This window comes from Rattus norvegicus, chromosome 2 (genome assembly GCF_021556685.1).
Source record: "Rattus norvegicus strain SHRSP/BbbUtx chromosome 2, alternate assembly SHRSP_T2T, whole genome shotgun sequence".
In the NCBI taxonomy this organism is placed as follows: Eukaryota; Metazoa; Chordata; class Mammalia; order Rodentia; family Muridae; genus Rattus; species Rattus norvegicus.
This window is the reverse complement of record NC_141535.1, coordinates 212,277,017-212,300,087: the sequence shown is the minus strand read 5'-3', so window position 1 is coordinate 212,300,087 and position 23,071 is coordinate 212,277,017. Positions and strand designations below refer to the sequence as shown.

Here is a 23,071-nt window from a genome sequence, read left to right as displayed (position 1 = left end):
AAGGCAGTAATTTCTGACTATCAAGAAACTAACCATAGCTTACAGTTGCCTGAGTTTACTGCCTAATATTACACAAGTAGATTCCCAGGCAAGGACAGGTCCAGAGGCATCTTTAAAATATCCTAATACTGTAGTAGGAGGGCATAACAATTTTATAATTTGTGTACATACATTTATAAATGTACAGAGCTGGAAAATTCACAATGCAAAAACTGACAATAACCACAGTGAAAAGTGAATATATTATCAGTGACAGATATTTTACTATTACTCTCAATAAGTGACAGAAAACATAAAACAAGGCAAGATAGCGAATCCCGAATGACATCATCAACTAATCCGACAAGACAGATATTTGTACAACTTTACCCAGAAGCAAAATGCAGAAGACGCAAGATCTTATTATAGGATATGAACTACCTCTCAATAAGCATAAACTATTCAAATTATTCAAAGTATATCCTCTGATTACATGGAATTAGATTAAAATTAACAGAAAAAATTCTGAAAAAGTTCTTGAATACTTGGAAATTAAATAGCATACTGTTATATAACTTATGGGTCAAACACAAAGTGAAATTAGAAGTACTTTGAACAGAATGGAAATAAACACATAAACCATCAGAATCTGTAAAGGGGAGGAAGACACAGGCAGAGGTAGGAATCCTGACAGGGCAAGCATTATCCTGACTGGCGACAGTGTCACAGAATGTGCATGTAGGAACATTTAAAAAGTAGCACTGAGATCAGAGGAGCTCGCTCTCTATCAATCTGACCTCAGTAAGACCATGTTTAATTGTCCACTGCAGAGTACTTCGTAACACCACTCCTATTTTTGTAACTATTTTTCCTTTCTTATAGGTATATCTTTTCTTGACATTAAACACAATTAGGAGACAAATATTTACTACCATGACTGTAAGTAGTAACAGGCCATCCTTTTGAACCATCTTCATTCCTACTAGACCAGGGTTTCAGTCACCTAACGAGAGTTCACGTAGGTGCCCTTCCTTCCCCGTCAGGGCAGCTCTTACTCCTACTGTGGTTCATCTTTTTGTTCCAACAATATATCCTGTTCTTTGAAACCCTGAGCCCTGGTCCCCCTTCCCTCTTTCACTAGATCTCATCCAATTAACATTTTTCCCAAGAAAATGTTCAATATCCTTGCTATGTGAAAGAAAAATTTTGTTTTACCATGTTTCTTCTTAATCTAATCTAATTTCCATTTCTCTCTACCAAATCTCTATAATAGGTAATGCCTGCTTTACTTTCACTGTGATTTACCTAGAATTCACCAAGATTGGGCTTTTTAACCCAGTTCAATGTTAACTTTTTCTATAGAGAGCCAGGTAGTGAATGAGTACAATCTCTAGGAAATGTCTGGGTTAACACTCTGAAGAAGCTACAGACCATAGAACAGGGTAAGATGCCTGGGTTCCCATCAAACTCCATTTGGCCCCCCAGCTCGCCTGGCTGACTCCTGAGACAGAAGACAGGTTCTACAAACAGCCTGCGCAGGCTTTGTGTCTACAGAAAACATTAACACCTCTAGTCAGTTTCCTCATTTACTCAGTGGGAGCAATTACAAGCTCCACAGCTGTGGGAATTATAGGGCGCTGGGACACTATCATCAGACAGCACTCTCGCACCAGCTTTCCGTCAGGGAAACTGAGGCTTCCCTACCCAGGTCTTCAATCTCCTTGACTCATCTCCACTTTCTACCAGTTAATATGAGTACAACCCTGGTCAAACCTCTCACTTCAGCTTCCACATTTACTGAGGGGAAGCTGATCCCACAGGTTTATTCTTCACCGGAGCTGGGATGATTAAGGGAGGTCATCCCTGCGAAGAGTCTAACAATGTCTGCCAAACAGCAGTCAATCCTAAATGATATCAGCTATACTTACTAATTACAGAATTAACCACTTTCTTCCATCATAAAATACTCTACTTTTGTAAAAGCTATTTGTTGAAATATATGGAAGAAGTAAGGCTTTGGAGTTCCAGAAATGGTTCAAGTCTGACCTTGACCACTTCTCATGTCAACGCAAATCTAAATTTACTTTTTTTACATGCAAAGTCGCATATCAAGGATGGAATGAGTCTCTAGGATACAGTGGCTGGAATTCAGTAGATATGTGCAACGCCTCAGTTCTGTACTATGGTGTAGACATTTTCACCTTGTACAGAGCTCATTTAAGTTGCTCCTCTATTCCTTACTAACCCCACAGAACCTCATCCCCTCCATCCTACCAAGGAACTGCTTGTCCATGTGCTGTCTGCTGCAGACCAACCCTTACAAGAGCCTCTTTCACATGTTCCTTCTACGTTCCACTTGCTGTTTCCTATCCATTGCTCAGCCCAGAAATTTGCTTCTAAAATGTTTTCTTTTTCTTTTTTTTTTTTCCCACTCCTACTACTGCTGGCTTTCTCTAACGCAATGGTTCTCAACTTTCCTAACCGTATGACTCTTTAATAAAGTTTCTCATGTTGTGGTGACTCAAAACCATAAAACCATTTTCATTGCTACTTCATAACTGTAATTTTGCTAGTGTTATGAATCACAGTGTTAATACCTGATATGAAGAATATCCGATATGCAACCCCAAAAGGGGCTGTGGCCCACAGGTTGAGAACCACTGATTGAAAAAAACATATTGTGTTTCTCTAAATTTTAGACTTAAACTTAAAAATGAAAACATTAAAAATGAAAACTTTAGGAAAAAAGATCTAGAGAATGGTGAAACTTCAGGGTATGGAAGGCCATCCTAATAACTCAGATTCAAAACACAAAAAAAGACTGATACTTTAAGATACTTTCAAGTGTAAAAATAAATAAAAAGAGAATAAAGTTATAAACTATATCAAAAAGCTAATGTTAGAAATACAAAATATAATACTATAAGTTAATTATATTAAAATTATCAAATTATATTAAAAATATCAAATGCCAAGAGAAAAATCAGGTAATGAGCCAACTCAAATAAAAGGATACAAATGAATCTGAAACATACTCAATTGCACTAAAAATGGAGAATGCAGATCAAACTACCCCAAGACAATGGTTTTTGCTATGAGCCAGGGTGACAAATCTTGATAGCTAGCACTGCTGACAGAGGTGGGTAAACCAATTCCTTTTACACTATCGGAGGGCAGGGCCTGAGAGAGGATATCTGACAACATCAAAAAGCACAACTTCTCTCAACACCCAAGTCACTAGGAATTTGCCTGGCTATGCAGAAGAAGCATCAGCAGGAAAAGTAATTTAAACTTCTACTGGTTTAAACTTGAACTGGCTAAAGCACATCGACATTATGTATCACCAAACAGCTTTGAAAAATACCAAATAAAAGCCAAAGAACTGAGAAATGCTTTATGTGCGAATAAATGAGCAAGAAGGAGAATACTATCATTTGTATAGGAAAGAGTTTGTTAAAAAGGAGACTGCACCTGCATTCCCTTGTATGTGTGTGATGTATCTCTAGAAAGATGCAAAGGAAATCAGAGGCAGTCACTGTTTATCACAGGACCGGAACGAATGGCTGCATGTTGAAAAGCCAGGTTTGCAGAACAGAAAGAAAGATGAGGTTTTAACATCTTTCGTTGTGTGATTAAGGCTTGTTTTTCTTTTTCTATTTGCCAATTTATGAATACTGTGAAATATAGATATATAGATATTAAAAAAACCACACTTTTTCATTTATACAAATAAAACTGACTTAAACAGTTGAAAATACTAAGTATGTCATAAATAACACAACTGAGGATGTCTTTATCTGCTTCAAAAATAGGCTGTATCTCTCTTACCATATTGCAAATATTTTGTCAGCTCAACTTCCTGTTTGGAAATGGAAAGAGACACAGGAACTACAAATCACTGCCAGATGAACAGGAGAAAGCTACGGACTTTAAAGTTATCACAAGGTAAATTCCATGTTTCCTTTTTTTTTTTTTTTAAGGCAACAGATTCTGTTTCATGTATAAAATCTAGGTGTAGTGTAGTGACATAAGAGATTTTACAGTTCTGAAGTTATTCTGTATCATGTTTTTTGTCTTAATTTTGTTTTGAACAGTTTGGCAATTTTGAGAATTGCCTTTGGCAGTTAATGATCCAAAGAGAGCTAGCTGCTCTAGTCCCTGCTGTTTAAAATGGAATGAGGGGCTAGGGCTGTGAGGACAGTCTCGGTGGCTCCTCCATTCCTGCGGCTGATCCTATACAAGTTTTCTTTAAGTTTCTCCCCAAAATGAAGAAAACAGGAACTCCCTTTCCCAAAGATGGAAGGATCGACACATTTAGACGGTTTGGCTCCTACATTCACAAGTGGTTTCTACCTACAGCTTGCCTTCTTAGGTTCTGAAAATTAAACTGCTATTAAATCTAGCCTCTAATTTAGCCTCAACTGTGCAGGTCACTATTTCTGGAGGGTCTCAAGAACAAAAGCAGACAGTTTTCCACCAACAAATCAATCCTATCTTCCTCTTTCCAATTGCATCCAACACCAAAGTAACACTGTGACAATACTTCTGAGTATACAACAGCCATAGTGCTAATTAATAGTTAAAAGATTGCTTTACCTCAAGGTTAAAAAGATCTTGGAGGCAGCTCGCGCCCACTCTTGAGGTCTGCCTCTGGAATGTGGACACCAGCCACATGCTGGTGTGCTCCTTCCCCAGGACATCCTGACTGCACACAATAGTCACGGACAACAATCGCACTAAGTTGCTATTTCCAAGCATGGAAATTTTACTATCTATAGACACAAATTTCCCTATCTAAGTAAAGTTAAACGGTACTTGTAAACAATCTACTTAAAAACAAATCTGGTTACTAAGCACATTTTTAAGAGTCACAGAACAAGCTACCTGTTTCCCACTTAAAACTGTCTATAGCACCTTTTCCCTCTCAGTGCTTCAAATAGAAAAAAGGAAACCACGAAAACAGGAAAAGTCTTAAGTCAGAGAAGAGATGTTGTAGGGGGCGTGAGGGGTAGGGTGGGGTAGGATATAAGCTCCACTTTTATTGCCAGGTTCCCGTCCAGAGTGCTCACACAGGGATTCACCTACAGTACAGCCTTCCCTTTGACAGCTCAGTTAATGCCCATGCCTGACCTGTCCACCTTCTGGACAGGTAACCTTTCCTTCTGGTAAGTCTGTCCTTCATCACAGCAGGGAGCTTACTGTGCCACTTTGGTGCTTGTGACATCTCTGTCACTTGTGTGCCTCTGACTTTCCACACATCACTGCTACCACTTTTTATGGTGCCATTACTGAAGTGACATTGTCTTGTCAGTGACATTTTACTCTGATAAGTACCTTTTCCCCCTTTTTTTCTTAAAATCCTGCACCTCTCTAACTCCATGATTTCTCTTCCTGTTTGGCAAACACTCCTCCAGTTTGTCTTTCTTCTTTGACCCTGATTTCTTGTCAGCCTCTATTCTGTGATGGGGCCACCCTTCCCTGACCACGGGTCTCTATCTTCAAGCATCTCCGTAGTCCTGGCCCACAGCAGTTACCATTTCCCACCTTCTACTCAGGCTCACACCTTCCATTTTAATCTGGTGCATTATTTCTCATGGTTCAAATCTAGTAATCCCTTCACTTACTAGGTCTTTCTTACATATTGTATCCCAGAATAATCTGTAACAATTTCAAGTGGCTGTCACTCCAGAGGCCAATGTCCTAATTCCCTATACGGTTTAGTACATATATAATATATGCATACTAAAATATATCTCCACACATACCTGATAAAATTAAAATTGAATTTCATTTTCACATACTAAACTGAGCCTTGTTTTTTTCCCATTTGGAGTCACTACAAATGACCATTTTCCAATACCACTGTCTTCACATAGCGAAGAATACTTAGACAGTAATAAACAACCTTAAAGGGGGATGAACTCAAGCACAAAACTAAAATTTTAAACACTGGCTGTTTGATTTTTACCACGTCCAACAGTTTTGTAAAAATAGATTTATTTATTTATTTATTTATTTATCTTATGCATAGGAGTACACTGCAGCTGTCTTCAGAAACATCAGAAGGCATCAGATCCCATCACAGTTGGTTGTGAGCCACCATGCAGTTTCTGGGAATCAAACTCAGGACCTCTGGCAATGCTCCTAACTACTGGGCCATCCCTAACAGTTTTTATTTTTAAGAGAAGAAATCTTTATGTGTGATTTGGTGGGAATATTTATCAAAATATACAAAATTCTTTTTCAAATAAATCCTACAAACTCTGAGGAGGTGACTGCAGTCAGCGTCACTGGGCCCTTCTCACCCTCAGCGCCCCCCCCCCCATACAGCGCCTGACCCCCCTGATAACCCTCCCTTACCTTTCACTTTCGAAGCGAGCGTTTCTGCAGCGTTCTGAAGGTCTACAGAATTGAGGTTCTGATGCTTACTCATTACAGACTTTAAAACATGAAGAAGTTCATCCAGACGGATATGAATGACTTCTTTAAAACAGTCTTTAAAAGAAAAACAAGAAAAATTAAAAATGGATTTCCAGTGCAAAATTCTAGAAATCTAAGCTACAAAGGCATGAAGATGCTTTGAGTAGAAAGCACTGGTCCCATGCTCTGTCCTGCACATGTTCAGTTCTGTTTTTACTACAATTACAACCATTTCTTTCTTTCTTTCTTTCTTTCTTTTTTTTTTTTTAGCACTTTCAGAAAACTGTCACTTAATTCACTGAGGATTTCAGGACCCACATGGTGGTGGCAAGTCTGTAATTCACGTACATGGGAGGTGGAGCCAGAAATTAAGTGGGGTTCAAAATCAGCCTCAGCTAAGCAGCAAACCTCCCGCCAGCGCCAGCTACAAGGACGAAGTCAGGTGGTAGCGAGGAACACCTTTAATCCCAGCATTGGGTGGCAGAGGCAGGCAGATCTCTAGTTCAAGGCCAGCCTGGTCCAGGACAACCACAGAGAAAAACCCTGTCTTGAAAAATCCAAAAAACAAACAACAAAAAACCAAAAACCAAAAACAAGCAAAATAAAACAAAAATTAAAACCTACAACCAGACTAGTGGGGTGGATTAGTGGGTAAAGGTGTTTGCTCTGAGAACCTAGCAACTTAACTCAATCTCTGGAATCTCTGTAAAGATAAAAGGGAAGAACTGACCCCCCAAAGTTGTCCTCCAGATAATTTCCATGAAATTAATGCATAATCTCAAATCATCATCATCACCATCCCCATCATCATCATCATCACTATCAGCAGCAGCAGCACAGGATTTCAAGGCTATCACAATGTGGCCAATTTAACATGACTTTTTCATTCCTCCCAGTCTAAACATGCTCTTCAGACTTCCCAAGGCAACTAAACAGGGCCAGTCCCATCTCATGTCTCTTAATATACATGGTAACAAACTCAAAATTCCTAAAAAAGTTAAGTTTCCACATTAGAATTGATTCTCTGCATTTCTTATTTGTTATTAGAAACCAATAACCCACATGTATATGTATAAGGAACATTATTGGATCTACATTTTAAAATTTTGGTTAAATTTACTTATAAGACACCCAAATCTTTCAGTGAATTTTTTTGCTTTTTACAAAATGTCAATTAGTTGTTAAGGATGAACAATTGGCTGAATAGTGAAGAACCCAGACTTCTACCTGCTCCAGCAAGTTACAGCAGCTGATTCTCAGCAGTGTCCACTTCTGGTTAGAATGCGGATCAGACTGCCTCTAACCTCTATAACTTTGTGACCACGTAACATCATTTGAGTCAAAATGTTTTTTATTGTAAAAAAAGAGGGTGCTAGCTGGGTGTGGTGGCACAGGCCTTTAACCCCAGCACTCAGGAGGCGGGGGTGGGGGGGAGGGTAGAGAGGGTAGATCACTGAGTCTGAGGTCAGCCTGGTCTACAGAGTTCTAATTTCATGTTCCACAATCTTATTAGATAGTTGTTTGTTTTTTAAACCACTATACAGATGATAATACAGAAACATACCAAATTTATTAGGTTTATTACACTGTGGAGACAAAATCTGAACCCAGAATACAATCCCAGAATTCATGCTCTATATCATGTTTAGTGACATAGCTTTAAAATAACAAAAATTGTAGACAGTTGTTTCATAATTATATCAATACTTTTTTTTACAAACAATGAAAGATAGTAACCATAAAGAAAAACTATCTTCAGGATAAAGAAACAAAAATATTCTCCCATCTCATTAACTATTCCCTTACTCACAGCCCTATCAAGAAAGAAATGTGAGGATGAGAGAACTCTCTGTTAAAGGGGATCCCAGGACAGCACCACTAGGAGAGGACAGAGACTTAGGATAGCAGCTCTTAAGCTGTTGGTCATGGCCCCTTTGGGAGCCTAATGATCCCGTCACAGGGCTCACCTAAGACCATCAGAAAACACAGATATTGGGGTTGGGGGTTTAGCTCAGTGGTAGAGCGCTTGCCTAACAAGCGCAAGGCCCTGGGTTCAGTCCCCAGCTCCAAAAAAAAAAAAAAAAAAAAAAAAAAAGAAAAGAAAAGAAAACACATATTTACATTACAAACCACAATAGTAGCAACATTACAGTTATGAAGTAGTAAATAATTTTGTGGTTGGGGGTCACCACAGTATGAGGACCTGTACTAAAGGACAGCAGTGTTAGGAAGGTTGATAGCTACTGCTTTAGGAGGAGAGGCCTAGCAGACACTGAGCGAGTGCCATGGAAGACAAGCGTGAGACTGCAGACCTTTTCCTCTGCTCTGCAGTTTGTGAGGTGATGGATGCAGTGAGCAACTTCTCCTTACCATGCACTCCTCCTGTTATCCTGTGCTGCAGCAGCACAGAGCACAAGCCCCGGCCGGCCGGGGCTGACGATGGCCAGTGTGAGTAAAAGCTTACTATACATAGCTGCAGGACAGACCCTGCTGAGGGTTTTGTTTTGCTTTCTTTTGTTTAAATACTGTAGAACATTCAGCAACTAGCAGCATAGATGGTTTACCAACTTCAACTTCCTTTATTACTACACAAGAAGCCCTTACAGATAGATACTGAAGTTGTTCCCAATCAACAAACTGAAAGGTAGTAACTAAGTTACTTAAGATACAGTTCATAAGACCTCAAATTGTACTCTAACTACTTCCAGTTCCCTATGATTTAATATACACTTCTGAAAGAGTCTACATAGCAACAAAAATCTACAGGGAAGACTAATCACAAAGATTCATAATAGGACATTAGCATTGCCTAATGATTAACTTCACCAGAAACTTCACAATTAGCAGGCATCCAACTGTCTGTTCAGGAATTGTTCAAAGAAAGTCTTATTACACCAAATGTTCTTTCCCTTACAGTACAGCTCCCTCCAATGATTTCCATGGAGAAATGCTCTCCTATCCCACCACACAAATGGCAACTTTTCAAAACTTCCAGCAGTTAAAATGGTTCCTTTAAGCTACACCAACTATCTCCCCTTCAAAAAAACCAAACTAAGTAAAATCAAACAGAACAACAGTGGCACAATTAGGGGAAGCAAGAAGCTAAGACGTCTACATGTGGTAGAAACCTGAGAAGACTCAGACTAGGAAAACCAGCCCAGGTTGCCACTTCTTTGAAATGGCATGCTGGACTTTTGGAACCTGTGTTCATCCTCAGTGTAAGAGAATTGATAAGAACATTTCCTTTTCCTTCCTCATAAGGTTGCTGTAAATATCAAGTAATAAACATGAAACTGCCTTTGTCTTAGAAACAAGAGCCTTACAAGTAAATTTATAAGCCATTCATACAAAATGTCTTTGAAGAGATACACTTCACAGAGATTTAGTAACAAATACTTATAGCCTGGTCCCACAATACCTTGGTTAATAAAAAAATAGTAAAGATTGAATTTCATTCTATTGTAAAATCAATATTAGTAAATAACTTGGAAATCAAATAAGAGTACATTGCATTAAAATATTTCTGCATCTGTCAACTTACGTGTACTATCTTAGTACTACAACTAAATACAAAGCAACTTTAAACTAGGCCACACTATAAATGTAATGCCTGTCTTTGATTTTACTACAGATGGAAATATAAGAAGTTTAGTTTTCTACAACAGCAATATAATATGCTAATGTTTGGGTGTTTCCCCATCAGTGTGACACACTGCATTTTACTGTATTGTTTCACCCATCAGTGCTGTTCACTTTCTGCTACATTCAACTTATCAAGTGAGAACAGATTAGCCAGCTCTACTTCTTGTTTCTCAGCCATTCACACAATACCTCAGTGTTTAAACTGCAAACACTTTGTGGAAATGCTTGAGTGAATACATGAAAAAATCACCGTGTTTTCCTTGATTAAAAAAAAAGAAAAACTGACCAATTTAAAAAATGGTTTTGTTAACTCAGCTTGACCAAAACAACAAAGGAAAAAGCAACAGAACTTAGAAGCAGCAAACCTCTACTTTTGCTAGGATGACTTCTGAATTCACAGGACAACTGTGAAGCCTGAGATACAACTTTTTTTTTTTTTAAACTAGCTACCTGGAACTCTAAAACTAGTAACAGCTGATTTAAAGCACTTATGGAGTTTTATATGTAAGAACTCATTTGATAAACGAAAACCCAGTGATGGGCGTGCTAACACCTCCTTGGTTCAGGATTACAGATAACCAGCAAGAAGCGGAATGAGGGCTGCTGCGTATGCTAGCTTGGCAGTCTGCAGCTGTTTTATGAGATAGACTCTTGTTACATAATAACCTTGAATTTGCCATCCTCCTGCCTCAGCCCCCCAAGTCCTAGACCCATAACTAGGTTCTGAATCTCTATGATAAACTGCCATGTGGTTAAAGAAGTTACAGATTAATGACAGATAGTCTGCAATATGTGATTTACATAATAAACTTGTATCTTTTATCTTTGGCTATTAAAAAAAAACAAAAACCAGAAAGGTAAAGGTAGGGGAGAGGGGAGAAAAGTGAAAGGGGAGTCTGGATACTTGTCATCTCTAGTACGCAGAGGCCCAGAAAGGAGACACTGAGCACCACAGTAAGACTTTCAAACAAAACAGCACAACACAACAAAACAAGAACTAGAACAAAGTAATGGTAAGCTCTGATTAAAATCCATTTAAAATTGTGTTATATAAATAAGAGGAAAGTTACAAGAATAATCATAACTCACAACCTGTTTTTCCATCAGATATATTTTATAATGTCATTCTATACTTTCAAACATGACGTAGCAAAAAACCTAGAAATTTTGTGCTGTGTTCCTTCTATATCACTAAAAGGTTTTAAATCCTCAGATTCCAGAGGTATGTTATAAAGGCGTTACTTTAAAATTCCTTCAGGAAATGCTGGAGATGGCTTGGCAGTTAGTAGTATTTGCTACTCTGCAGAGGACTTGGGCCTGGTTCCCAGCGCCTCCATCAAAACTGTTATTCCAGATCTAGGAGCATCCTATACCCCTTTCTGGCCTCTGTGAGCACTTGATATATGCAGTATACACACTGGCAAAACAACTTACACAAACAAAGTAAGTCTTTTATTTAATCTGTTATTTGGAAAGCAGAATAGATTATTCCTGCTGGGGGCAACCAAAAACCTTACATTACATATATTCTAATCCACGATTAAACATATAAATTAAAGTGAGTATCTTTAGCCCCTTAATGTAAGATACACAATTTATCCCTATAATTATTCATAATGTTCCTTAATGATACTAGATAGAAATCTCAAACTTAAAGTTTCACACCTACTACTTGTGTAAAACTACAGGGGACCTCACCTTGGCAATGAGCACTGGAGAAGACTCACCAAACTATCACTTACCCGAGGCAGAGTATGGATTCAGGCCTCAGATCTCTCTCTTTAAGGAGTTCATTTATTTGTAAATCAAGAGCCAGCTACAACACCTGCACCAGTGTGTGTGTGTGTGTAGGGGGAGGAAAGAGAATACATAAAATAAGACTATTTTCTATCTGTTAGAAATACAGAGGTCTTTGATAATCACTAGTTCTTCAACTACTAAAATTAGTTTCATAGTTCTACTTAGGAAACTTCAATGCAGAATATGTCATAAAACTCACAAAACATCAGTCTTGGGGAAAGAGGATACTCTGAAGCCTCTTCTTGCATGCTCCTTTTTGTGGGTGCACACATGCACATGTATGCTGTGTGTGGAGGCCTTAAGTTGAACTTAGCTATCTTCTTTGAACTCTTTCCACTTTGAGGGTATCTTACTGAACACAGCTTACCAGGGTTGTCCAGTCTGCCAACTTGTCCCTGATGCCTGGTCTTCACAGAAGGAATTACTCGTTGCCTCCCAGAGTCTGCCTGGCTTCTACATAGGTTCTGAGCATCCAACTCTAACTTTCATATTTGTAAGGCAAACACATTTTTGTTTATTTTTGGTTTTATTTCTTTTGAGACAGGATTTCTCTGTAGCCCTGGCTGGCCTTGAATTCAGAGATCTGCTTACCTCTGCCTCTTGAATGCTGGAACTAAAGAAGTGTGCCACTACCACTGGACTACATGAACCTTTTATTTCTCCTCTGTATGTTATAAGTACCTCTCTCTTTTCTCACTGAGGACCAGTGAGAATCTTCTTAGTCTCTGCATTATCTACTTACATATTAAAGCTCATAAATTTTTTAAGATAAATGGTAATACAACTTGTTCTAAAATATTTTAAATCTGTAAAAGGATAACTCTCTAAGACTTGAAAGCATATAAATTCCCCCCAAAAAGCAATAGAAATTCTAATACTATTCTTATTTATATTAACTAAAACTTAAATGAAAACATTAAATTATACTATACTCTACTATAGGCTGAGGTAAATACTTTATTACCTAAAAATATTATTTTAAATAGCCTTTAAAATTCAACCAGTAATGGACTATACATCAAAAAGAACAAAAATAACAACTTAAAAGTAACCCAGTTAAAAACAGGGCTTTATTATGAAGCCATACTTCTTTGAATAAAGGGCAGGTTTGTCATTTTGTTGAGATGTATTATGTGTTTTTAGTGTCTTTCTAGATTTACTGCCATTCAACCATCCATGGCTAGACTTCCAGGTGGAGCGATTAAAACAAACAGGACTATGAGTAACTTCTTTAATAGTCACACAATCTCAAAAAAACAAAAATACAATGAAAATTTTACTGAAATTTTGAACCTTCCATTTCAATGCAATTATTCTGGGAATTTCAATTTGAAAATTATAATTAGGTTAGAAAAAATTAGTATAAACATAAGATGTGGTATTAGGAAATGCTCAAACATATTTATTTAAATCTGATAAATGTCTACGAAGGCCGAGAGACCTCATAGAAACACCAGAGATCTTCTCTCTATGTCTAGAGATGTCACTGTGAACTGGCATTTATGACTAAATAGGAGGAGGTCTTTGAACCACTAATTGTCACTGCCATCAAACGTGGACATGAAAGTAACACTAATAGTTGAAATACTTAGTCTCTCTAACCATGTCAGAGGTGTGCATTTTGGATTAAATTTTGGCAAGAATATGAAAAGCAAATTTTAGACTAAAGTGTCAGCAAGGTAAATTACAAATGTTACAAATGTTACAAAATGTCTGCTTCTCACAGATCTGTACCAGGAGTGTTTAGATGTCAGTGTTCTCAAGTAAACCAATGTAAAATATACTCAACTCTGCTCAAAATACAAAACTAGTTTTTCTTTTGTGCCCTTGTTCTCTCACACTTAAGGCTTTTATTACATATTGTACTGTCATCTGATTACAAATACTCTTACATTGTAAGCATTTAACATTGGGGGAAAGTCATAAACTAAGTAGTGAAGAATGGCTTGTTCTTGTCACGGGACACACATTGATCCATAATTAGGCGCTTAAGTTTTACAAACTACCAGTAAGAACTGAGAAAAGGTGACAAACCTGAAAGAATAGCTTCTTTCAAATATAGTAACACATGGGAGAACTTCCTGATATCATTCACCAGCTCCTTGATGTATTCCGGATCAAAAATGGAGTTGGAACTTACGGACTTGAGCCCCATTTCAGAAGTTGTAATAGCGGCAGAGAGTTGGCCTGATGCCCAAACACGTTTTTTCTTTGCCTTTTTCTGTTTGTGAGCAATCATCCTCTCATTTAACAGTCAGAAAAACTGAAATCCTTAAGGGGACAAGAAACAAAAGAGAGGGGAAAATAGCATATCAGCCAAGAAATATCATACTCGGTTTCACAAACAGCCCCCAGCCCACTTCAGCATTCTAATTTTAGATAAGGAAACCTTGAGCTACTAATGACAGCAGCTGCCACCAAGTGTCTGCAGTTCTACAACTTTATGACAAGCAAACCCTGGGATGTGCAAGCTCCTACTGCTCTTTTCATTTCATGCTGAAATGCCTCCATCTTCCCAACTGAAAGCTAAAGCTCAAACCTTAATGCTAAAATTTGTGCTCATAACTACTTTAATTCTTTCGACAAAAACCTTTTTACTGTAAAGACAGTTCCATCACTTAGTAGACAGTCATATTTTTCCTTCGCAGAATTGTCTTCAAAACTATAGATGAACTACATTGAGAGAAGTATCTTCAAAACCTTCCTCTACCACTTACTTAAGTGTTAATCCATCTCTTCACTGTGATATGCTCATTCAAGGGACACACACTGACCACACCTACAGCAGAGATTACTGTCAGAGTTAGATGAGGCAATGATACACAAGTGTCCATTCAGCACATCAGTCCAAATTAAGAGTAATTTCCTGAGAATGCACATACATGCACACATGTCTAGCTTATCCAAACCTGTCCAGAATATTTCTTTGTTGAAAGAATCTCTTAAGAATGTCTAGTAATCTCACATACCTTGACTGGACAAATAAATAATTTGATTATAAGAGCAATACTTTGTAATTTCAGGATGATATAGTAAAAGGACAATACTTGGCATAAGAAAAACTTGTATTTTTATCTCAGCTCTATTATTCTCCAATGTGTAATCTATATAACTAATTTACAGGCTTACATGAAGATTAAAAGAGATCACAAAATAAAAAGGGTTTTCTGTTAAGACATCTAATTCTGATCTACTGGAATTCAATTGTTTTGTCTTTTTACCTTTAATTGTTCTAAAACTGAAAGTCCTTATTTTGGTTGTATCTCTTGAAATCAGAAAAGAAACAACAGAGGAGGACCAAGCAGTGGTGACATATGCCTTTAATCCTATCACTCCTCAAACAGAAGCAGAATATCTCTGTGAGTTTAAGGCCAGCCTGGATCACATGTTAAATCCCAGGATAGCCTTGACTATGTAGAAAGACTTTGTCTTATTAAAAAACAAACAATATTAGGGCAGTGGTGGCGCACGCCTTTAATCCCAGCACTTTGGAGGCAGAGGCAGGTGGATCTCTAAGTTTGAGGCCAGCCTGGTTTACAGAGTGAATTCCATAACAGCCAGAGTTACACAGAGAAACCCTGACTAGATAAACCAAAAGAAGGGAGTGGGGGTGGTGGAGAATTAGCACGAACATCATTAAACATTTCCCAAATAGGCTATGAGTATTTGGGTACTTTCACAATGACAGAACCAAGGACCTCCATGAAATCTATAACAGAAAGCTTCTTGTAATAATAACTTTGTTGTATGTAAGAGACACTTTATTCATACCACACATGGCATAAAGATTTTTGGTTCCCAACTACAATTCTCTACTATATCATTCTTACTTTACTGCTACCATACTAATGAACTACCACCACTTTCTGTTCAGCTACTACATTAATTTCTTAAGGATTTAGTTACTACCATTTATGTGTCATGAACTCTAAAACATATGCTCCTAGTGTTCCTTTTTCACTCAATACTTTCCCAAAGGACAGAGGTAAATGGAAGGTTCATGAAGTTCAAAATGGTGGTGGCATCCCAGCTGCCTCTACAAAGAAATCTGGACTCACATTTCATCACACACACCCTTTTCATTTTCAGACTTTTCCTCTTTCTTTTTTTCCTTTTCTTTCTTTTCTCTTACTGCAACCTACAGCACAAAGTAATTATACACCATGACTAATATACACATTGAGTATGTCATTTTTGTGTATAGTGCAGGTACAGATGCATTTGGGTTTCATAAAACACATAACCTAAGGACCTGTGATATACTTACATATTTTCTTATTCTAGCTCATTTTGTTTTATATTAGTATTATTTACTTTCAGTTATGTGTGTGTCTATGTGTATGTATATACCTATGAGTGCAGATGCCCCAGGAGGCCAGAGAAGCTGCCTGGATCCCCATGGAGCAGGAGTAATAGGCAGTGCTAAGCTACCTGGCACGAATATTAGAAACCAAACTTAGTTCTACAAGAGCAGCGCGTGTTCTTAGCCCTGAGCTATCTCTCTAGCACCTAGTTCATCTCTTAAAATGCTAGTGGCAGCTCACTGAACTGGCTTTGCATATGGTTCTACCCCTTGAAAAGGATGGCTTTGCTGACGGTCCTGGCTACTACATGAGGGTTCACATGTTTGAACACTCCTTCCTCCTTGATTTACTTACTCTGTCAGCTCAAAATCACCCTCTTAAAGAAATCTTTCTGGTGGGGTGCATACCTTTAATCCTAACACTCAGGAGGCAAAGGCAGGTGGTTCTCTGAGTTCTAGCCCGGCTGGGTCTACAGAGCAAGTTCTAAGTCAGCCAGGGGTATGCAGAGAAACCGGTCTAGAAAAGAAAAGAAAAGAAAAGAAAAGAAAAGAAAAGAAAAGAAAAAAGAAAGGAAAAAAAGAAAAGAAAAGAAAAGAAAAGGAGAGAGGAGGGGAGGGGAGAGGGGAGGAGAGGGAGAGGGGAGGGGAGGAGAGGAAGCAGACAGAAAGAGAGAGAGAGGGAGGAAGGGAGGGAGGGAGGGAGGGGGAGAGAGATCTAGAGATCTTCCTGTGCCACTGGCATCCCTTTATCACCACCACCATCAAACCAGAGCAGAATCTCCAATAGTCCTCCTGTAGTATCTAAAATTTTCACTTTGTATTTACTATAGTTCAAATATAGAGTCTTAAACTATGAATCCCTGTCCAGATCTTGACAACAAGACCATGACCACTTGCTGACCTTAGTTTTTGCTTATATCACAGTAAGCATGTAAAGGACAGCCTACTTGAAACTACCTGCGGAGCTGGAGAGATGGCTCAGCGGTTAAGAGCACTGACTGCTCTTTCCAGAGGTCCTGAGTTCAAATCCCAGCAACCACATGGTGGCTCACAACCATCTGTAATGGGATCTGGTGTCCTCTTCTGGTGCATCTCAAAACAGCTATACTCTACTCATATAAGTAAAAATTAATAAAAAAATATTTAAAAAAAATAAAAAAAAAGAAACTATCTGCAAAATGAATGACTTAGCAAGGTTAATAATGAATGGACTTGTAAGTTTACTCCGACAACTTTTATAAAAACATAAAAATAACTCTAGGATGCAATATTTTGTAGAAAAATTGCTTAAATATCTATCTCTACAATATTCTCAAAAATAAGCATATGAAATAATGAAAATCAAAATTATATTTCTTTTATCTTGTTTTGTTTTTTGAAGACAGGGTTACTCTGTATAACCCTGGCTGTCCTAGAACTCAACTCTGTAGACGAGGCTGGCCTCAAACTCTGCCTGCCTCTGCCTCGGCACTGGGATTAAGGGCGTGTGCAGCAGAGCCTGGAGTTGTATTCTATGATCACTTAGGCTATGTAGACATGGAGGCATCTTACCTTTTTTTTTTTTTTTTTTTTTTTTGGTTCTTTTTTTTCGGAGCTGGGGACCGAACCCAGGGCCTTGCGCTTCCTAGGCAAGCGCTCTACCACTGAGCTAAATCCCCAACCCCGCTTCTTACCATTTAATAGTTTAAGAGATTCATTTAGGCAATGTCTTTTGTTGATTTCAAATTATTTAAGAATATACTTTTTATATTTAAACTAACTTACAACCTCAAATTATCCCTTATAATCTCCAAAAAGAACAGGACAACTTTTGGTCATTAATATTAAAGTATCCCCTTCAACTAACAAAAATAAATAAAATACTCAAGTACCTTGTTTGGGCAGATCTTTTATGTATCACCGAGGTTATTAATTAGCCTATCAAACCCTATCACTTTTGCAGTTTACATAATAAAGCCTTTCTGTTGTTTACGGCACCTTTAAATTTAGTAAACTAGACACAGTTATAGTCACTGATAAAGATGATCTCAAAAATTAAAAGATTAAGTTTAAAATCAACTCACGAGTAAAAAAACTGAATAATTTGCGTCAAATAAGCAATTCGAAGTTGTAAACCCTGTTTCAAAAATATTTCTGATTTTTAGACAAGACTTAGAAATCCTTTTAACATACCAATGAACACAGAGGGAAAAGGTATGAAATAGGCATTATGCTAAATGTACTTATTTTTAGAACATTTTTACAATTTTTCTCACATTTAAAACTTTTAAAGGAGCAACATTATAATTGAAAAGATGTTTAAAATTAAAATCACACTTTCTAATTGAACTATGACAATGAGAAAGTCTGGACAATATGCACTTTGCAAGGTCCTGTACATTACTTTCCCATGCGCCAAAATAAGTATTCTCTGCTTAGTGGTGATATAAAGTATAGTTAATAACAGATTGAAACTGGTAATTTAATTAAATTAGATAGTGATGCATGGAAAGCACTTAGCATAGTGCCTGGCTTGAAGACTCAGTAATTGTGAGCTATTATTACTAGGCACTTTATTGTGGGAAATTGTTTTTAAGCATATTTAAATAATAAACAAGCTGTGGCTTCCTAAGTCTGTGGGTTGTAAACAAGAAATATAGGACTGGAAACAGTTCCAGAAGCTTAACTGATTTCATGGAAACCTAGAATCTGCTTCCAAGTGAAGTTTGAACTGTGTAAACAGACTGTTGAGTGAAATATTTGTGAAACTAATTCTCATCTTTTCCAACTCTAAGCCATAAATATTAAAAATTGTATTATCTATGTCTTAAGGAATTTAATAGAAAGTAGAAAATGAATATACAAAGACAACTCTAAGCTCTAACTCATATGTGCTTTACAAATGAGGGCTCAAAGCTCAGTGGAAAAGTGCTTGCTGCCTGGCAAGGGGCCCTCGGTCTAACAAACAGTAGGGGAAAAAAAAATGTTCAGACAGATTTCCTAAACTCCCAAATGGTGATTTTTTTTTACAAGACTTCAGCAGTTTGTGTCAATCAAAGGTCCCCTCTCACATTCCATAATGTATAAGACAGAAGCAGAGAGCTAACTGGAACGCAAAACTGCCCAAAATATCTGCACTTTAGTTCTTACTACTTATATTTCAAAATTGCATAATTTCGAAATCTGTTATTTCAGCATAATTTCTGAGTTTGTGAGAATCTATTAAAAGACACTGGAAAAAAAAACACACAGGAATCAAGTGTAAAGGTCTTTAATTACACTTTTAAAAAACACTCTACAAAAACAGAACGGGAACATGGCAGGAACAGCTTTACCCTTAACAATTTCTAAAGTAAGATATACAACACACATTTCATTCCTGTGCAGTCTGAACCCAGCATGATAACTAAAAAAATGAAAAAAATAAAAATAAAAAGGAGGGAGAGAAAAAGCTGCCCTGCCTCCCATCCCACGCCTCCAGAATGTCTAGCATTCCTGGCAAGGAGGGCTCTCCTCTGAGCAGCCAAAACCACCCAATGCCAAAGTGCACGTTCCCTATGCCTGACTTCATACATTCAGAGGAAAGGAGAAACAAAAAAGGACAACCAACATTGATAGTGTCAGACAAAGGATACAACTGGCAAGAGATAGTCACAGAAGCCTTAACAGGTAACAATCCAGTCTCCAAAAAGGTGTTTGGTGAGTTATCTCTCAAAGGTGAAAAACTGATAAGGAGAGACTATCATCAGCCACTAGAATTCTACCTTCAAAATTCTCATTCTTGAGCACATGTATCCAATCCATAAATGTTTAAAAATTAAACATCAAACCTCCAAACATATTCAAAACAGAATGAGAACACACCATGACACTGAGAAGTGCTCAAACAAAAATATCTTCTAAACACAAAACATAGAAGACAACAATACGCAGGCTGGAGCTCCTAAAATACCTTAGGGCTGAGCACCCTACCTGGAGTGAGAGTTGCAGGCGGGGTTGGCGGGAGCACACTGCTCAAGAACAAGAGCGCGGATTCTGAGGCAAGGGCGCCTAGGTTTAAGCCTTCATACTGTCAATTACTACTTTGGGCAGATTTTTAACCTCAGCTTTCCTGTGTGAGAAATGAGTTCAAGGGTCATGGACCTGTCCTGAGAATTAAAGGAGTTACAAAGTGTGAAGTTTCAATACACGGTAGGTAAGTATGAGCTAACTACTTGGAAATACCATCTGCTCACCCCTGCAGGTCGGTACTCACAGTCCGTCCGGTCCCAAGCTCAGCAAGGACTATGAGCACCGATATCTAGTCACATATTCGGACCCAGATTCGAAAGCAACTCAGGGGAACCCCAACTCAACAGCCTCGGTGGGAACGAGCACCACCACCCTCACTCACCGTGGGGCTCCATCCTGTATCCCCCGTGCCGACTCCAGATGAACACCCACAGCCCGGGACGGGCGGCTGGTGCCGCCTAGGGCTCAAACTTGTTGCCTCCATCCCCCATGCCGGGCCAAGCCAGCACTGCTGTGAGGCAGCTGCAGCAAAGGTGCTCCGCCCTGGCCCACCCCTGTCCCGCCCCAGCCCGCCCCCTGGAGCTCATCGTATTGGCTCAAACTTGCAGGGGCGGGACAGCAGCACAGAGAAGGCAGAGTTGTTCAGGGTGTGGTAGTCTGTAGGCAGCTGCTGGGTTGACAGGGTCTCCACACAGAAGACAGTGTTAGGAAAAGTCACTACTTAGGAAAAGTCACCTGAGAACTGGATTTGGCAAACAGGAGTTCTTGAATGAAGAATCTGTATTTCCTGGACCACTTTCACCTTCTGTCGCCAAACCCCAGGAGTTATAAGAGCAGAAGACGAAGGCTCCACTCAGGTAACATGCAACAAGGCCGAGCCCAACACCTTTCCAAAAGAATGAACTACACCAAAACAAGACAACCATTCAGCCCCGTATAAATGGCAGAATTTTCCACGAAGACCCGTGTTTGGTCAACTGCCTTTCTCAAACTCAACTCAGGAAGAAAGGATATGAAGGGACGATTAAAAAAGCAGTAGGGCCCTCAAAATACAAGGGCTCTTGAATTCAACACACAGAAAGCTTAGATAGAGAAAACATGGGAAGTATGCCTGTGGGAACAGTACAGAGACAGAAAAAATGGGAGGAAAAGGATCCAGGGTAGTGTGAGGGGAGGTGGGAAGGAAACGTGGGTGTAGATTTACTGCAGCAAACACCAAGGGAGAAACAAAGAAAGAAGAAAGAAGAGAATGGGACCCAAGGAGACCAGAAAATAAGACATAAATAGGGCCAACAAGTGAGGCATTGAGTCAGGAGACGATTCTGAAAACTAGACACTTAAATCCTCTAATTATCACAAAAACAGCCCCTTTAGTGTAACCTGAAAGGATAAATATGGAATTGCTTGGTTACTTTAGCTCTAGAGTAGACTTTTTTTAAGATTCACACAAATGTACCCCTTCTCTACCCTCCAACACAAAATACCAAATTTGTGCTCCAAAAATTCAGGAACCTCAAAAACCAAACTACCTTTCAATTGCATTGGGAAAAAAAATGTAATAAAGAATAAAGGGTCCAAGAGTAGGATTACAGTTAAAAGCACATATCTGGGGGAAATGGTAACAAGTGGCTCCATCTGCTCCACGTGGTTCTTAGCTGCTCTGTAAGTCTATTTAAAAATATGTATCAATTCTCTCTTTACGTATCTGCCATTACACTTAATAAGGAAAACTGTGAGTTGAAGTTGGAGGCACATTTCTATAAACCTACAATTTAGGAGATGGAGACAGATGGATCAAGATTCCAAAGCCAGTGTCTGCTACCCAGTGAGTTCCAGGCCACTTAGGCTAAACGAGAGCCTATCTCACTGAGCTCTCACCCACCACTGATCACCCCCACCCAACCAACAAAAACGATTGTGTTCTGATGAAAATGGATCTGATTATGTCAGTGAACAGTAAGAACAAGTAATTGGTAGAGAGAAAGGGGCATGAAGAGCTGGGAGAGAGACAAAGAGAAGTATAAGGAGAAAGACCACTATGGAGAGGAAGGTGAGGAAAGACACAGATCATGAAAAAATGAGAAGGACTTAGAGATAAAAGGCTACAGCAGAAGGACTACTTACTGCTAGGGGGAGTAGAGGAATACCTCAATGTAAACAGAGTTCTGGAGAAAGTGAAGCCAATTGGCCTCTGAACAAAGGTAAGTTGAGAACAGAGGCTCCTTGCTTACTTAGCTCCACATTTTTTTCTACAGATTTAATTGTTTAAAATGTACTCAATAATGCTTTAAATATAACTATATCAAAATTGAAAGCAATAATATTGAAGGCATGTAAAAAACATTCCTTAGGGCTGGAGAGATGGCTCAGCGGTTAAGAGCACTGACTGCTCTTCCTAGAGGTCCTGAGTTCAATTCCCAGCAACCACATGGTGGCTCACAAACATCTGTAATGGGGTCTGGTGCCCTCTTCCGGTGTGTCTGAAGACAGCTGCAGTGTACTCATATACATAAAATAAATAAATCTTTAAAAAAGAGAGAGAGAGATTCCCTTTAACACCACAGCAAGAGAAGAATACACCATGAACAACCCATGAAACCACTGGCTACTCGAAACTGCAGGACACAAACAGGAGAAGAAAGGATTCTGAAGGTCAGGAAGGAACGTGTCAAGAGAAGAAAGTGTTTGGCTCCATCTGCTCCGAGTGGCTCCTAACAGATCTGACTCTAACCCTCCTACCCATATCCAAACAGCCAACTCCTGTCCACAGAATCTGAACAGAACAGATCAATGAATAGGAGATGCTTAAAGTCTAAGGAGGGCTGTTTATGGGAAGTTTTGGTCTTACAATCTCAATCCTTCGATTGTCTAAAAACATAGTAGCTACCATTCTTCATACAAAGGATGGTATTTGCAAATATTCACAAAAATAAGTTC

General features: G+C 38.6%; 1 protein-coding gene across 12 annotated transcripts in view; it reads right to left on the bottom strand.

Annotated features, from left to right (window-relative positions):
* Arhgap29 (Rho GTPase activating protein 29) overlaps window positions 1–23,071 on the bottom strand; it is a 72,006-nt gene that overhangs the window by 27,928 nt on the left and 21,007 nt on the right. For 3 of the 12 annotated variants that reach the window (XM_087624871.1, NM_001439621.1, NM_001439623.1), the window contains 2 exon segments: window positions 13,876–14,112; window positions 6,340–6,474 (listed from right to left, as the gene is read on the bottom strand). In XM_087624871.1, the coding sequence (XP_087480997.1) occupies window positions 6,340–6,474; window positions 13,876–14,080 (340 nt within the window). In that variant the 5' untranslated portion in view covers window positions 14,081–14,112. 12 annotated transcript variants of the gene reach the window in all.